Source organism: Salvelinus alpinus, chromosome 11 (assembly GCF_045679555.1).
Source record: "Salvelinus alpinus chromosome 11, SLU_Salpinus.1, whole genome shotgun sequence".
NCBI classification, from domain to species: domain Eukaryota; kingdom Metazoa; phylum Chordata; class Actinopteri; order Salmoniformes; family Salmonidae; genus Salvelinus; species Salvelinus alpinus.
This window is the reverse complement of record NC_092096.1, coordinates 24,274,012-24,291,852: the sequence shown is the minus strand read 5'-3', so window position 1 is coordinate 24,291,852 and position 17,841 is coordinate 24,274,012. Positions and strand designations below refer to the sequence as shown.

Here is a 17,841-nt window from a genome sequence, read left to right as displayed (position 1 = left end):
GGAGAAACTCCCCAAATACAGCTGTGCCAAGCTCATACCGTCATATCCAAGAAGACTGAATGCTGTAATTGCTGCCAAAGGTGCTTCAACAAAGTACTGAGTAAAGGGTCTCAATACTTATGTAAATGTGATATATATATTTTTATTTTAATTAGCAAACATTTCTAAAAACCTGTTTTTGCTTTGTCGTTATGGGGTATTGTGTGTAGATTGATGAGGGAAAAAACAATTTAATACATTTTAGAATAAATCTGTAACGTAACAAAATGTGGAAAAAGTCAAGGGGCCTGAATACTTTCCGATTTCACTGTATCTCATTGTAACCCCTTCACATTTTCTCTACTAGATATCATGCCTCTGATTACCCCGTCTCTTGCCGTGTCAAAACAACTTTGACACTGCGACTGCTACAGAGTTAGACAGGGTTACATATTTTGTCATAATCCCTTTACTTGACATCATGGCTCCCATTCTCTTGTGGTGTTATAACAAATGTAGGACCCGGTACAGAACTTTTAATTGTCTTTATTGAAGGTAGTTATCTCTCCTGGTACAGAAGTTCATCACTCCTGGTACAGAATGTAACAGGGATACCTATGTTGTCCTAAACTCTGTAAACCCAGAAATAAAATCCAGCGTAATGTGTTTAATGTTTAAGTAGTCTGTCCATGAAAGATGAATTATGTCCTGCCCCCATGCAGCCGACCGGCCAGGGCTGACCTATGAGCAGGTGCTGCGCGGCGACGCCTCCTCCCATGTGATTGACAGCTTGGAGGAGGATAAGAAGTACACCGTCAGTATCTTTGCTATCTACCCCCAGGGCACCAGCCAACCTGTCTCGATCGTCGGCAAAACACGTAAGTGACCCTGCTGAATGTGTCGACCAACAGCTAGAATTTTACATTTGAGTCATTTAGCAGATGCTCTTATCCAGAGAGACTTACATGAGCTATTAGGGTTAAGTGCCTTGCTCAAGGACACAGACAGATTTTTTTCACTTAGTCAGCTCGGGATTCGAAACCAGTGACCTTTCGGTTACTGGCCCAACACTCTTAACTGCTAGTCTACCTGCCTAAAACCAATCCTATGCTTTGAAATCAATGAGTGGGAGTTTACAAGTTGTGGAACACTTGTAGAAAATGGTGGAGAATCAGGATGCTTCCATTGCCTTTGAAAGTGATTTTGAAAATACAATCTAAGTCAATTGGTTATGAAATATATATTTCAATAGAAGCTTAACGCCCTATTTCACACCTCTCTGACGATGTAATAAGTTGTTTTTCTATGATTGTCCACTAAGTGGCAGTGTAGCTTCTCCCAACATGTTGATCAGATTTCCAGGCTGTGGTCATGTATTTCACCATCTGTGTGTGATGCAGTTTGTCTGTTCTCCATCAAATTACATTGGTAAAATGTATGTAAATATTAAAGAAACGGTATTCATTAGTGTTCTTCCCCTAACTGAGACTCTGTGCGTGTGCGTGCGGGTGTGTGTGTGTGTGTGTGTGTGTGTGTGTGTGTGTGTGTGTGTGTGTGTGTGTGTGTGTGTGTGTGTGTGTGTGTGTGTGTGTGTGTGTGTGTGTGTGTGTGTGTGTGTGTGTGTGTGGGGGGGGTCTATTCTGCAGTGAAACTGGTGCCAGTGCAGCAGCTCCTGGTCCAAAACGCCACCACAGACACCGTCCAGGCCCGCTGGGGCTCAGTGAAGGGGGCCACGGGGTATCGCCTCACCTGGTCTTCCTCAGGTACTGGGACCCTATTAGCAGTGTGTTACCAAGATCACCCAGAAGACACACTGAACACACATTGACCACTCAGACACAGTGTCTTTGAAATCACCATACAACATGCAGGCTGCATACAGAGTATACAGTGCCTTCGGAAAGTATTCAGACCCCTTGACTTTTTCCACATTTTGTTACATTACAGCCTTATTCTAATCAATCTACACACAATACCCCATAATGACAAAGCAAAAACAGGTTCACATTTACATAAGTATTCAGACCCTTTACCTTTGGCAGCAACTACAGCCTCGAGTCTTCTTGGGTATGACGCTACAAGCTTGGCACACCTGTATTTGGGGATTTCCTCACACTCAAGGACATTCAGAGACTTGTCCCAAAGCCACTCCTGCATTGTCTTGGCTGTGTGCTTAGGGTTGTTGTCCTGTTGGAAGGTGAACCTTCTCACCAGTCTGAGGTTCTGAGCGCTCTGGAGCAGGTTTTCATCAAGGATCTCTCTGTACTTTGCTCTGTTCATCTTTGCCTCAATCCTGACTAGTCTCCCATTCCCTGCCGCTGAAAAACATCCCCACAGCATGATGCTGCCACCACCATGCTTCACCGTAGGGATGGTGCCAGGTTTCCTCCAAACATGATGCTTGGCATTCAGGCCAAAGAGTTGAATCTTGGTTTCATCAGACCAGAGAATCTTGTTTCTCGTGGTCTGAGAGTCTTTAGGTGCCTTTTGGCAAACTCCAAGCGGGGTGTCATGTGCCTTTTACTGAGGAGTGGCTACCATCTGGCCACTCTATCATAAAGGCCTGATTGGTGGAGTGCTGCAGAGACGGTTGTCCTTCTGGAAGGTTCTGTCATCTCCATAGAGGAACTCTAGAGCTCTGTCAGAGTTGACCATCGGGTTCTTGGTCACCTCCCTGGCCAAGGCCCTTCTCTCCCGATTGCTCAGTTTGGCCGGGCGGCCAGCTCTAGGAAGAGTCTTGATGGTTCCAAACTTCTTCCATTTGATGATGGATGATGGAGGGCACTGTGGTCTTGGGGACCTTCAATGCTGCAGAAACATTTTGTTACCCTTTCCCAGATCTGTGCCTCGACACAATCCTGTCTCGGAGCTCTACAGACAATTAATTCGACCTCATGGCTTGGTTTTTGCTCTGATATGCACTGTCAACTGAGGGACCTTTTATAGACAGTTGTGTGCCTTTCCAAATCTTGTCCAATCAATTGTATTTACCACAGGTGAACTCCAATTAAGTTGTAGAAACAATGGATGGAAACAGGATGCACCTGAGCTCAATTTCGAGTCTCATTGCAAAGGGTCTGAATACTTATGTAAATAAGGTATTTCTGTTTTTTACTTTTAATACATCTGCAAAAATTTCAACCACATTTTTTTCACTGTTGTTATGGGGTATTGTGTGTAGATTGCTGAGGAATTGTTGTCATTTAATACAATGTAGAATAAGGCTGTAACGTAACCACATTTAGAGAAATTCTAGTGGTCTGAATACTTTACGAAGGCACGATCACAGCTAACCAACCCCACCCCCCTCCTTTACCTCCAGATGGCCATAGAGAGAACGTGAACCTGGGGGACACCTTTAACTTCTACATGATCCAGGGCCTCCACCCAGGCACTGAGTACGCCATCACCATCAACCCCATCTTTGTGGACATCGAGGGCCCTGTCATCTCTACCCCAGCCAAGACACGTGAGTTACCATGGAAATTGGGGCTATGTACAGGATGAGTCAACTTTTGAACATTATGGTCCTAAATGACACCCTTTTTAGCTTCATAATACAGTTCTTTCTAGCAGAGCCCTAGCAGTGTGCTGGCCGAGGCCATCTCCCTTCATCATGCAGCTGTTCAATGACTAACATTCTATCCATAATGATAGTTAAATTCTCTCCCCTCTCTCTCTGCCCTCTCTCTCCCGTCTCCCTGTGCCAGTGGAGAGCAGTGCAGTCCAGACTCTGAAGGCATCGGCAGTGAGCACCAACAGTGCCATGGTCTCCTGGAACTCTGTCCCTGGGGCCACCGGCTACAGACTAGCCTGGGGGCCCACTCCAGGTGACCTCTCACCTCTACACAATGCACTCGCACAATACAAACCAAAGCCCTGCCCAAAAACAACCCCCCTACCCCCTAGACACTTGTGGAGATCTGAGGGAATTTGATCTGATAGGCTAGGTGGAATGTTTTACCATATTGCTTATCCCTGTCCAAACCTCTCAGATCTCTAGAAGTGTGTATGGAGCTAGGGGCTAGAGGTTCTTTCTTGACAGGGCCTCTATTTCTCTCTTTCTCTCTCCCCCCCTCCCCCCCTCTCTCTCCCTCTCTTTCTATCGTACTCTGTCCTCCTGTCCTCCCTTTGGGCATCTCTTCCTCTTGTAATTCTTTCTCTCTCCTCTTTCTCTCTCTCTCCTTTCTCTCCCCTCTTTCTCTCTCTCTCCTTTTCTCTCTCATGCGTGATGTATCTCTGACGATGTTCAGAGTCTCCCCAACTCTGTGTACCTACCTACCATCCCTCTGTCTCACCGTGTCTATCAAAATCAGCATCACTAGAACATGATTGGAGGAAGATTCTGCAGCGGGCTTATGGATAAAAAGAAAGTGGGGGGGTGTATTTGATGTCACCCACCTGAGCGTCCCTGTGGGGACACGACACGGATCCTTTGAAATGCCAGGACTGGGCTCCCCACCATGTCACTCGGTAGTACCAGCGTCATTTCCATGTGACAAGCTGGCATCATGGCCACCCCCTCAGAAAACAGGAAAATAAAAGGAGAGATGGAGGGATACGTGGGTTGTTTTAATGAGGGGACGGGCTTCTGATGATGTTCATATGGGGATGACAGGAAAGGGGGAAATGTGTGAATAAAGGTGTGTGTGTGTCTGAAAGTGAGAGAAAAGGGATTGATCAAGCCAGATGAAAGATGGAGGAGGGATAGTAGGGTGCCTTGTCCTTTCATGTGGAGATGATGATGAGAGTTATTTTGGGGTTTAGGTTGGTTTTTGTTCACGCATCCTCTTCTCATTGCCCTCACGACTGGTTGCCTTTTCTTTTTAAACTCGGGATGCTTTTAATATCAACAGAGCTACGCTTGGAAACGAAAGGTATCATCAAACAATCCCAATGTCTGTAGAATTACTTGATGATTTGATTTGCCTGTAATGAGCTGTAAAGCAAAATGAAAGGGACAAATTGAATGGAACGTCGTTAAGGGATTCATTAAGTTGAGTACAAAGAGAGACCTAATTGCTAATTAACTAATTTAATTTAAGCTACATAGTGAGCCATTTTGCAAATCATCAGACACAACTCAAGTGAACACTCCATAGGTCCAAAGGAGTTGGCCTCCAATAGCAGGTGATTATCATTATGGGCAAAACACTAAACTGACCTTAGATCAGGGCTTAGGCCCTAATCCTCCCCCTACTCCATTGTTATGTGTGTGTTATTCTTCCAGAGTTTGCGGGTCGGGACCGTCCTAGACAGCTGGCTCTGAACGGCTCCACCACAGAGCACCTTCTGAAGAACGTGGTCCATGACACAGAGTATGTCCTGTCTCTTTACGTCCTGTTTGGATCGCTGGTGGGACCCGGCGTCTCAGCTACCTTCCGCACCTGTGAGTCCAACGCGTCCTCTTTCCTAGTGAAGTGTCTTTTCATCACTACCCTGACGACTTACTCTTTATCTAGCACTCGGTCGTATCACCCATCATGCAGTATTGTTTTGTGTTTTCATGTTCAGACGCCGCTCCTGTTTCTGTATTCTCTCTATGTTCGTTCTGATTAAACTCACCGACTGCACCTGCTTCCTGACTCCCTGTATCTTCGTCATGTTGCCTTGTATCCCCTCTTGTCTCTCCGCCAGCTCCGTTGGGATATGTGTCTAACTTCCAAGTGACTTCCTACACCAGTTCCTCCATCGACGTGGAGTGGAGTCCCGTCGTGGGGTCCACCGAGTACAAACTCACCTGGAACATCGGTACTGTAGTGGGCTTCTTGTTCCAAATCTTAAATATAACCTTATCTCAATTTCAAAGATGAATGTAGCCTGTGAACTTGCAGTGTGTGAGTGTGTACACGTCTGTATGTGTACGTGTGTGTGTGTATGTGTACGTGTGTGTGTACGTGTGTGTGTGTGTGTGTGTGTGTGTGTGTGTGTGTGTGTGTGTGTGTGTGTGTGTGTGTGTGTGTGTGTGTGTGTGTGTGTGTGTGTGTGTGTGTGTGTGTGTGTGTGTGTGTGTGTGTGTGTGTGTGTGTGTGTGTGTGTGTGTGTAAATGTTTGTGTGTGCCTGAGTCTTTTAATTTGCTGTGTTACACAGATGGCAACACTCCCCAGTCCCAGTATTTGGACCGCAGCGTTCTGTTCCACCGCACTGAGGGCCTCAACCCAGAGACAGTCTACATAGTTAGCATCCACGCTGTCTACGGCAACACAGAGGGGCCAGAAATCTCCCTCTCACAGCTCACAGGTACCTGGAGAGAGAGTATGGGGTAAATCCTAACTTGTGCATGATTTCTTTCCCACAGTGGTGATGGTGGGTATTGGACATTTTCACTTATTCATGCATTAATGTCATTGGGAGACTGAGTGAATTTTCGACTCAAGTGGAAGCTAGGATTTGCCCCTATGACGTCAGTGGAGTCTGCAGTCACAGCAATGTGCTCGGTTGGTGTTGCATATGCATGGAAACACATGTACGCAGTGGTTGACGTTGCTGTCGGTAATGTAATCTCACTTATGCATGGGAAGCCCTCACACTCCACCGCTGTATTTCCAAGACTATTGTATTTCTAAGATGTGTTATTTGAACGAGACAGACCACTGTTATTTCAATCGAGGAAAGGCGTAATTGAAAAGTGATGATTTATTCAGACCAGCCTTTCTGATTGAACTTCCGTAAATACATTAAATGGAAAATATGGAGTGTAACACTGAGTCACTGGCCATTTACATAAACCCACAGCCCTGTGGATGAAGTCCTGATATTGTAATTAAGTAGGGAGATGTGGAACGTTACGCCCCTTGTACCCTTGTAGATTGGTGGTGCCCTTGTTTGATTGACGGGTCATATACTTTGAGCTTCCTATTTTAACCACGGTTCCCTTTGTTGACACTTGAGGCTTGTGTTTTAACCACTGCTGTGTGTGTGTGTGTGTGTGTGTGTGTGTGTGTGTGTGTGTGTGTGTGTGTGTGTGTGTGTGTGTGTGTGTGTGTGTGTGTGTGTGTGTGTGTGTGTGTGTGTGTGTGTGTGTGTGTGTGTGTGTGTGTGTGTGTGTGTGTGTGTGTGTGTGTGTGTGTGTGTGTGTGTGTGTGTGTGTCACTGCTGCCTGGCATGGTTGTTATCATCTAATAGTTCTATCTGAGTTTGTTTCTACTGTTAGAAACTCTGAACAGAAAGCACTTCATTTACATTGAAGAAGTCCATTCAGGCTGTTGTGTTGTTGAATGAGGAACATTGTCACAACATTTATAATGAGAATTGATTGTATATGTATTCAAGGTATGCTCAAAGCGGTCAACATTGAAAGGCAGAAACTCACCTCATCCACCACCGATGTGTAGCATCCATGTAGCGGCAGCCATTTTGTGGCAGAAAGCTCACCACACATTTATTGTTTATCTTAAATGAACCTACATCTGTTGTTGATGTGGTTCCATCAGCGTCCGTGACAGAGTCAGAGCTGATCCAGGCGGTCAAGGAGGTGAAGGTGGTGGATGTCGGAGTCAACTCCTTCATACTGACCTGGAGGAGAACCCCTGGGGTCACTGGCTACAAGATCTCCTGGAGCCCCTTCCATGGTGAGGAACACACACATGCATGTATGGACACACACACACACGTTGACACAAACACACACCACCAAAGCCACATATGCTACCCACCACTGCGACATGTCTGCTCTCGTTGGCTGGCCCTCGCTTCATACTCGTCGCCAAACCCACTGGCTCCAGGTCATCTATAAGTCTTTGCTAGGTAAAGCCCCGCCTTATCTCAGCTCACTGGTCACCATAGCAGCACCCACCCGTAGCACGTGCTCCAGCAGGTATATCTCACCAAAGTCGATTCCTCCTTTGGCCGACTTTCCTTCCAGTTCTCTGCTGCCAATGACTGGAACGAACTGCAAACATCACTGAAGCTGGAGACTCATATCTCCCTCACTAGCTTTAAGCACCAGCTGTCAGAGCAGCTCACAGATCACTGCACCTGTACATAGCCAATCTGTAAATAGCCCATCCAACTACCTCACCCGCTATACTGTTATTTATTTTATTTATTTTGCTCCTTTGCACCCCAGTATCTCTACTTGCACATTCATCTTCTGCACATCTATCACTCCAGTGTTTAATTGCTATATTGTAATTACTTCGCCACCATGGCCTATTTATTGCCTTACCTCCCTTATCCTACCTCATTTGCACACACTGTGTATAGATCTTTTCTATTGTGTTATTGACTATATGTTTGTTTATTCCATGTGTCCATATTCTGTGTTGTTGTTTGTGTCGCACTGCTTTGCTTTGTCTTGGCCAGGTCGCAGTTGTAAGTGAGAACTTGTTCTCAACTTGCCTACTTGGTTAAATAAAGATGAAATCAACATTTTCAAAATTAAAAAGTAGGCTCTATCTCAATTCGTCTTTCATGCTTCCTTGCATCCCCTCACCTCCCTCTTGTATTAGAGGACATGGTCCCTCCCCACAGACCTAAGTTCTTCAAGGTGAGGAGAGAGGCTGTGAGGCATAAAGGAAAGATCGTTGTGAAATAGCTGAAGGCTATCCTGCTGTCCCGACCTATATATACCCCATGCATGTTGACCTCTCTGCCTCTAGGTGGCGATGAGAAGTCCCAGCTAGTCTCTTCCTCCACTACCTCCTTCACCATCCCTAAGTTACAGGAGAGCTCGGCCTATAAGATCCAGGTGGCATCTATGGTGGGGGGCCGAGAAGGGAGCCCGTTCCTGGTCACTGCACGCACCTGTGAGTACTGAACTATGGCTACACCTCTCAGATATTCCTCTGGATAAGAGTGACTGCTAAATGACTAAAATGTAGACCTGTCACACGTCACCACCACCTAGCCCAAACAGTAGCAGTAAGGTATCTTAAAGTTATTCCGTGTGGTTGAGGGGATCAGTTTGAGCAAGGCCAGGCGCAGAACCGATAATCTTGATTGGATATTGAGTAGTTACTTGGGATGCAAGGTGATTTGTAGATCAGTGAGTCTGCACAGTCTGACTGCGATGTAGCCATTCTCAAACACTTAAATGATGTGTTGGATGTGTTATGTTCCAGTGGACCTGCCCAAAGTGAACGGCTTCGCAGCGCTGGACACCACAGACAGCAGTACCTCCCTCAACTGGATCAGCGTTGCCGGGGCTTCTGGGTATCTGCTCTCCTGGAGGCACATCTCAGGTCAGAGGTCAAAGCACAGCCAATCACATCAGGCTGTGTCACCAGCACAGCCAATCACATCAGGCTGTGACACCAGCACAGATGATCACGTCAGGCTGTGGCCTCATTCAAAATCTTTAGTAATGCTTTCTATCTAATTCTATCTAATTTAGTAATGCTTTCTATCTAATTCTATCTAATTTAGTAATGCTTTCTATCTAATGCTATCTAATTGTATAGCACATTACTTACAGAGGATGCAATTCAAAATTCTTAAATAAATGCAGTTATAAAAGGTGAGAAAGATAAAAACACTGTTTTCAAAATGTGGCAAATAAAAATAGTAAAACAATTTTTTTTTTTTTAACTGTGGCCTTAAGAGACTAATGCATTTGAATAAATAAAAATACGTAAAATAGATAGTATAAATTAAATAAATAGTATGGCTAAAAGCACCCTAAGTAAAAAAAGGTGTTTCTTAAGATCTTTCTTAAAAATGCCTTCAGTTTCTGAGGCCCTCCCATTTTCCATTGTTGAAGTAGTCACTGACTAGACATGACTGGGTAGGTGAACCCAAGGGCTCCACCACATGGCTTTCAGCTGCCAGTCATACAATTGGAATGAGGCCGATGTTAGTGACATCAGTAAGTGTTAATGACTTTGTGCTTTGTGTGAGCATGGCAGTGGGGGTGGGGTATCCAAGTCATTTCCTTCAATAAACTGCCTAAAGTACAAATGTACATTTACATTACATTTACATTTAAGTCATTTAGCAGACGCTCTTATCCAGAGCGACTTACAAATTGGTGCATTCACCTTATGACATCCAGTGGAACAGCCACTTTACAATAGTGCATCTAAATCTTTTAAGGGGGGGGTGAGAAGGATTACTTTATCCTATCCTAGGTATTCCTTAAAGAGGTGGGGTTTCAGGTGTCTCCGGAAGGTGGTGATTGACTCCGCTGTCCTGGCGTCGTGAGGGAGTTTGTTCCACCATTGGGGGGCCAGAGCAGCGAACAGTTTTGACTGGGCTGAGCGGGAACTGTACTTCCTCAGTGGTAGGGAGGCGAGCCTCAGCCTGGAGGTACTGAGGTGCCGTTCCCCTCACAGCTCCGTAGGCAAGCACCATGGTCTTGTAGCGGATGCGAGCTTCAACTGGAAGCCAGTGGAGAGAGCGGAGGAGCGGGGTGACGTGAGAGAACTTGGGAAGGTTGAACACCAGACGGGCTGCGGCGTTCTGGGTGAGTTGTAGGGGTTTAATGGCACAGGCAGGGAGCCCAGCCAACAGCGAGTTGCAGTAATCCAGACGGGAGATGACAAGTGCCTGGATTAGGACCTGCGCCGCTTCCTGTGTGAGGCAGGGTCGTACTCTGCGGATGTTGTAGAGCATGAACCTACAGGAACGGGCCACCGCCTTGATGTTAGTTGAGAACGACAGGGTGTTGTCCAGGATCACGCCAAGGTTCTTAGCGCTCTGGGAGGAGGACACAATGGAGTTGTCAACCGTGATGGCGAGATCATGGAACGGGCAGTCCTTCCCCGGGAGGAAGAGCAGCTCCGTCTTGCCGAGGTTCAGCTTGAGGTGGTGATCCGTCATCCACACTGATATGTCTGCCAGACATGCAGAGATGCGATTCGCCACCTGGTCATCAGAAGGGGGAAAGGAGAAGATTAGTTGTGTGTCGTCTGCATAGCAATGATAGGAGAGACCATGTGAGGTTATGACAGAGCCAAGTGACTTGGTGTATAGCGAGAATAGGAGAGGGCCTAGAACAGAGCCCTGGGGGACACCAGTGGTGAGAGCACGTGGTGAGGAGACAGATTCTCGCCACGCCACCTGGTAGGAGCGACCTGTCAGGTAGGACGCAATCCAAGCGTGGGCCGCGCCGGAGATGCCCAGCTCGGAGAGGGTGGAGAGGAGGATCTGATGGTTCACAGTATCGAAGGCAGCCGATAGGTCTAGAAGGATGAGAGCAGAGGAGAGAGAGTTAGCTTTAGCAGTGCGGAGCGCCTCCGTGATACAGAGAAGAGCAGTCCCTAATGTCGGGGTTTGTCTTTTCATGTCCCAGTCACTTTTTGGTAACTTCTTGGAGATCTTATCAAATATGCTAGGTTTCATCTTCCCCATTTTTTTTTAAGTGTGAAGGGTTTAGAGGCCATAATTAATAGAAATCATTATGTAGGCACAATAAATATAATCCGCAAGGGTGAATTCAAGATGTAAATGGTGATTTTGTCCTGTAAATTGTCAATTATACCAAACTGTTATTGTGATGGGGAAACCTGAGTTACCCTTGGAATTGGGCTCTGTTATGTGTTTTTAGAGTGATGACAATTGTTTTGTGTTTGTCACTTTTTACAACCTCTTAGACCAACCAGAGGACAATTTGTTCACAATGACTTACCTGGCTAAAGGTTAAATAGATTTTATTTTATTTTTTACCACATATGGGTACACTTTTTCTCTTCAGAGTTGGACACCAAAAAGGAGAAGCTTGGCCCTGCTGCCACCATGTTTAAGCTGAGTGATCTGCTGTATGGCAGGATGTACATCTTCACCATCAGACCTCTGTATGGAGCGGTGGAGGGACCCATCACCTCTATCTACCACAGGATAGGTATAGCTTAACACCTCTTCACGTTACGGCTCCAGCTCACTGGAACAATAAACAATGTGCTCACTCAAAAACGACAACAACAAACACAATGGTTGAGTGCTGCTATCCTAAGCTGTAAGAAATGCAACGTTTGGAGAGCTGTCCATTACATTTTTATACACTTCACTGGAAGCCGTCTATCATACAGGAAACCCAATGCTGGTTCATGCACTTACTAGGTCATGACATAAGTTATTACTCAGTAATTACTATGGTGTACAGTAGGTGTAGGTCAGGCTAGCGGTTAGAGCGTTGGGCCAGTAACCGAAAGGTCGCCGGTTCGAATAACTGAGCTGACGAGGAAAAATCTGTCTGTGCCCTTGAGCAAGGCACTTAACCTTAATTTGCTCCAGGGGCGCTGGACTACTATGGCTGACCCTGTAGAACAACACATTTCACTGCACCTATCCATGTATGTGACTATAAAAATGTCATAAATAATGTATACAGTATATCATGTGAAATGTGTCCAAGCACAACACTACGCTACTGCATATGAATCTAAAACACTGTCTATTTCCTTTCAGTGGCCAAGGACCATCCTCTGGTGCCTGTCCAGTCTTTATCCGCCACGCCTGCCCCTCTCCCCCCTCACACCTTCACCGCCTCCCAACCCAATGTAGCCAAAGCCACCAAAGCCCACACCCGCTCCACCGTCACCAAAGCCCCCTCCAAAACCACCGCCAAGAAACCCCCAAGCACCACTGTTGTCAAAACAGCTGCAGCCACCACCAGCGTCGGCCATCTTACCACTACTACCAGAAACCTATTGGTTTTGGATACAGAGACAACTGTTGGACCAGGGCCAGGTAACATAAGTATTTATAGTACCTATATAGATGAATAGCTGTTAGGCATTACAATCAGAGCAAACTGACAGACCCTCAGAATAACAGCACTTACCTCCATTAGAGACTGCTTCTTAAGACCCTCAGAATAACAGCACTTACCTCCATTAGAGACTGCTTCTTAAGACCCTCAGAATAACAGCACTTACCTCCATTAGAGACTGCGTCTTAAGACCCTCAGAATAACAGCACTTACCTCCATTAGAGACTGCTTCTTAAGACCCTCAGAATAACAGCACTTACCTCCATTAGAGACTGCTTCTTAAGACCCTCAGAATAACAGCACTTACCTCCATTAGAGACTGCGTCTTAAGACCCTCAGAATAACAGCACTTACCTCCATTAGAGACTGCTTCTTAAGACCCTCAGAATAACAGCACTTACCTCCATTAGAGACTGCTTCTTAAGACCCTCAGAATAACAGCACTTACCTCCATTAGAGACTTCTTCTTAAGACCCTCAGAATAACAGCACTTACCTCCATTAGAGACTGCTTCTTAAGACCCTCAGAATAACAGCACTTACCTCCATTAGAGACTGCTTCTTAAGACCCTCAGAATAACAGCACTTACCTCCATTAGAGACTGCTTCTTAAGACCCTCAGAATAACAGCACTTACCTCCATTAGAGACTGCTTCTTAAGACCCTTAGAATAACAGCACTTACCTCCATTAGAGACTGCTTCTTAAGACCCTCAGAATAACAGCACTTACCTCCATTAGAGACTGCTTCTTAAGACCCTCAGAATAACAGCACTTACCTCCATTAGAGACTGCTTCTTAAGACCCTCAGAATAACAGCACTTACCTCCATTAGAGACTGCTTCTTAAGACCCTCAGAATAACAGCACTTACCTCCATTAGAGACTGCTTCTTAAGACCCTCAGAATAACAGCACTTACCTCCATTAGAGACTTCTTCTTAAGACCCTCAGAATAACAGCACTTACCTCCATTAGAGACTGCTTATGACTGAAGATGTTCCTTTAGCAATGTTCTGTCTGATGATAATAATGTCTGCTAACAACCAATATCACTGTCACCATGACCTGGGTGTGCGCGCACCTGCACACTCGTTCCTGTGTGTGCATGCGTGCCTCCGTGTGTGTGTGTGTGTGTGTTGCAGTGTGTGGCAGGGTGAAGGCAGACATCGTGTTCCTGGTGGATGAGTCATGGAGCATCGGATCCAATAACTTTGCCAAGCTCAAGGACTTCCTGTTCCGGGTTGTCACCTATTTCCCCGTGATTGGTCCTCAGGGCACACAGGTCAGAGGTCACACACCTTCAATATGTCAAAAGCTTTACTGTTCATTTTAGGATGTTAACACATCACACGCAATAGACTTAAAAAACCCTAGCAATGTAAGGGTGAAGTGTACCTGGTTGACTGTACCTGAAGTGTACCTGGTTGACTGTACCTGAAGTGTACCTGGATGACTGTTACTGAAGTGTACCTGGATGACTGTTTCTGAAGTGTACCTGGATGACTGTTTCTGAAGTGTACCTGGTTGACTGTACCCGAAGTGTACCTGGTTGGCTGTACCTGAAGTGTACCTGGTTGACTGAACCTGAAGTGTACCTGGATGACTGTTACTGAAGTGTACCTGGATGACTGTTTCTGAAGTGTACCTGGATGACTGTTTCTGAAGTGTACCTGGATGACTGTTTCTGAAGTGTACCTGATTGACTGTACCTGAAGTGTACCTGATTGACTGTACCTGAAGTTTACCTGGTTGACTGTACCTGAAGTGTACCTGGATGACTGTTCCTGAAGTGTACCTGGATGACTGTTCCTGAAGTGTACCTGGTTGACTGTTCCTGAAGTGTACCTGGTTGACTGTTCCTGAAGTGTACCTGGTTGACTGTAACTGAAGTGTACCTCGTTGGCTGTACCTGAAGTGTACCTGGTTGGCTGTACCTGAAGTGTACCTGGTTGACTGTACCTGAAGTGTACCTGGTTGACTGTACCTGAAGTGTACCTCGTTGGCTGTACCTGAAGTGTACCTCGTTGGCTGTACCTGAAGTGTACCTCGTTGGCTGTACCTGAAGTGTACCTCGTTGGCTGTACCTGAAGTGTACCTCGTTGGCTGTACCTGAAGTGTACCTCGTTGGCTGTACCTGAAGTGTACCTGGTTGGCTGTACCTGAAGTGTACCTGGTTGGCTGTTACTGAAGTGTACCTGGTTGACTGTACCTGAAGTGTACCTGGTTGACTGTACCTGGATGACTGTTACTGAAGTGTACCTGGTTGACTGTACCTGAAGTTTACCTGGTTGACTGTACCTAAAGTGTACCTGGTTGACTGTACCTAAAGTGTACCTGGTTGACTGTACCTGAAGTGTACCTGGTTGACTGTACCTGAAGTGTACCTGGTTGACTGTACCTGAAGTGTACCTGGTTGGCTGTACCTGAAGTGTACCTGGTTGGCTGTACCTGAAGTGTACCTGGTTGACTGTACCTGAAGTTTACCTGGTTGACTGTACCTAAAGTGTACCTGGTTGACTGTACCTAAAGTGTACCTGGTTGACTGTACCTGAAGTGTACCTGGTTGACTGTACCTGAAGTGTACCTGGTTGACTGTACCTGAAGTGTACCTGGTTGGCTGTACCTGAAGTGTACCTGGTTGGCTGTACCTGAAGTGTACCTGGTTGACTGTACCTGAAGTGTACCTGGTTGACTGTACCTGAAGTGTACCTGGTTGACTGTACCTGAAGTGTACCTGGTTGACTGTACCTGAAGTGTACCTGGTTGACTGTACCTGAAGTGTACCTGGTTGACTGTACCTGAAGTGTACCTGGTTGACTGTACCTGAAGTGTACCTGGTTGACTGTACCTGAAGTGTACCTGGTTGGCTGTACCTGAAGTGTACCTGGTTGGCTGTACCTGAAGTGTACCTGGTTGGCTGTACCTGAAGTGTACCTGGTTGACTGTACCTGAAGTGTACCTGGTTGGCTGTACCTGAAGTGTACCTGGTTGGCTGTACCTGAAGTGTACCTGGTTGGCTGTACCTGAAGTGTACCTGGTTGACTGTACCTGTCATGTGGACTGTGTATACTACTATGCTCCATCATAGAGAGTCTGGTTTCTTCCTAACTAGCTGGTCCTGGTCACCCTCACCTTGGCTTGTTCTTTTAGGGGTTAATGTCCTGGTCACCCTCACCTTGGCTTGTTCTTTTAGGGGTTAATGTCCTGGTCACCCTCACCTTGGCTTGTTCTGTTAGGGGATAATGTCCTGGCCACCCTCACCTTGGCTTGTTCTTTTAGGTGTTAATGTCCTGGTCACCCTCACCTGGCTTGTTCTTTTAGGGGTTAAATTCCTGGTCACCCTCACCTTGGCTTGTTCTTTTAGGGGTTAATGTCCTGGTCACCCTCACCTTGGCTTGTTCTTTTAGGTGTTAAAGTCCTGGTCACCCTCACCTTGGCTTGTTCTGTTAGGGGTTAATGTCCTGGCCACCCTCACCTTGGCTTGTTCTGTTAGGGGTTAAAGTCCTGGTCACCCTCACCTTGGCTTGTTCTTTTAGGGGTTAATGTCCTGGTCACCCTCACCTTGGCTTGTTCTTTTAGGGGTTAATGTCCTGGTCACCCTCACCTTGGCTTGTTCTTTTAGGGGTTAATATCCTGGTCACCCTCACCGTGGCTTGTTCTGTTAGGTGTTAATGTCGTGGCCACCCTCACCTTGGCTTGTTCTTTTAGGGGTTAATGTCCTGGTCACCCTCACCTTGGCTTCTTCTTTTAGGTGTTAATGTCCTGGTCACCCTCACCTTGCCTTGTCCTTTTAGGTGTTAATGTCCTGGTCACCCTCACCTTGGCTTGTTCTTTTAGGGGTTAATGTCCTGGCCACCCTCACCTTGGCTTGTTCTTTTAGGGGTTAATGTCCTGGTCACCCTCACCTTGGCTTGTTCTTTTAGGGGTTAATGTCCTGGTCACCCTCACCTTGGCTTCTTCTTTTAGGGGTTAATGTCCTGGCCACCCTCACCTTGGCTTGTTCTTTTAGGGGTTAATGTCCTGGTCACCCTCACCTTGGCTTGTTCTTTTAGGGGTTAATGTCCTGGTCACCCTCACCTTGGCTTGTTCTTTTAGGGGTTAATGTCCTGGTCACCCTCACCTTGGCTTGTTCTTTTAGGGGTTAATGTCCTGGTCACCCTCACCTGGCTTGTTCTTTTAGGGGTTAATGTCCTGGTCACCCTCACCTTGGCTTGTTCTTTTAGGTGTTAATGTCCTGGTCACCCTCACCTTGGCTTCTTCTTTTAGGGGTTAAAGTCCTGGTCACCCTCACCTTGGCTTGTTCTTTTAGGGGTTAATGTCCTGGTCACCCTCACCTTGGCTTGTTCTTTTAGGTGTTAATGTCCTGGTCACCCTCACCTTGGCTTGTTCTTTTAGGGGTTAATGTCCTGGTCACCCTCACCTTGGCTTGTCCTTTTAGGTGTTAATGTTCTGGTCACCCTCACCTTGGCTTCTTCTTTTAGGGGTTAATGTCCTGGCCACCCTCACCTTGGCTTGTTCTTTTAGGGGTTAAAGTCCTGGTCACCCTCACCTTGGCTTGTTCTTTTAGGGGTTAATGTCCTGGTCACCCTCACCTTGGCTTGTTCTTTTAGGGGTTAATGTCCTCGTCACCCTCACCTTGGCTTGTTCTGTTAGGGGTTAAAGTCCTGGTCACCCTCACCTTGGCTTGTTCTTTTAGGGGTTCATGTCCTGGTCACCCTCACCTTGGCTTGTTCTTTTAGGGGTTAATGTCCTCGTCACCCTCACCTTGGCTTGTTCTTTTAGGGGTTAATGTCCTCGTCACCCTCACCTTGGCTTGTTCTTTTAGGGGTTAATGTCCTCGTCACCCTCACCTTGGCTTGTTCTTTTAGGGGTTAATGTCCTCGTCACCCTCACCTTGGCTTGTTCTTTTAGGGGTTAATGTCCTGGTCACCCTCACCTTGGCTTGTTCTTTTAGGGGTTAATATCCTGGTCACCCTCACCTTGGCTTGTTCTTTTAGGGGTTAATGTCCTGGTCACCCTCACCTTGGCTTGTTCTTTTGGGGGTTAATGTCCTGGTCACCCTCACCTTGGCTTGTTCTTTTAGGGGTTAATGTCCTCGTCACCCTCACCTTGGCTTGTTCTTTTAGGGGTTAATGTCCTGGTCACCCTCACCTTGGCTTCTTCTTTTAGGGGTTAATGTCCTGGCCACCCTCACCTTGGCTTGTTCTTTTAGG

The 17,841-nt window shown here is 46.5% G+C and overlaps 1 protein-coding gene across 1 annotated transcript in view; it reads left to right on the top strand.

Annotated features, from left to right (window-relative positions):
• The window catches only part of col7a1l (collagen type VII alpha 1-like), an 87,615-nt gene that overhangs the window by 27,764 nt on the left and 42,010 nt on the right, over positions 1-17,841 (top strand). Inside the window, exons 10-22 of the mRNA XM_071332151.1 lie at positions 702-857; positions 1,626-1,742; positions 3,302-3,448; positions 3,690-3,809; positions 5,210-5,368; positions 5,617-5,730; positions 6,071-6,220; positions 7,414-7,551; positions 8,581-8,727; positions 9,043-9,162; positions 11,613-11,759; positions 12,326-12,607; positions 13,771-13,910. Coding sequence (XP_071188252.1) covers positions 702-857; positions 1,626-1,742; positions 3,302-3,448; positions 3,690-3,809; positions 5,210-5,368; positions 5,617-5,730; positions 6,071-6,220; positions 7,414-7,551; positions 8,581-8,727; positions 9,043-9,162; positions 11,613-11,759; positions 12,326-12,607; positions 13,771-13,910 — 1,937 coding nt within the window. The remainder of the gene's footprint in view (positions 1-701; positions 858-1,625; positions 1,743-3,301; positions 3,449-3,689; positions 3,810-5,209; positions 5,369-5,616; positions 5,731-6,070; positions 6,221-7,413; positions 7,552-8,580; positions 8,728-9,042; positions 9,163-11,612; positions 11,760-12,325; positions 12,608-13,770; positions 13,911-17,841) is intronic.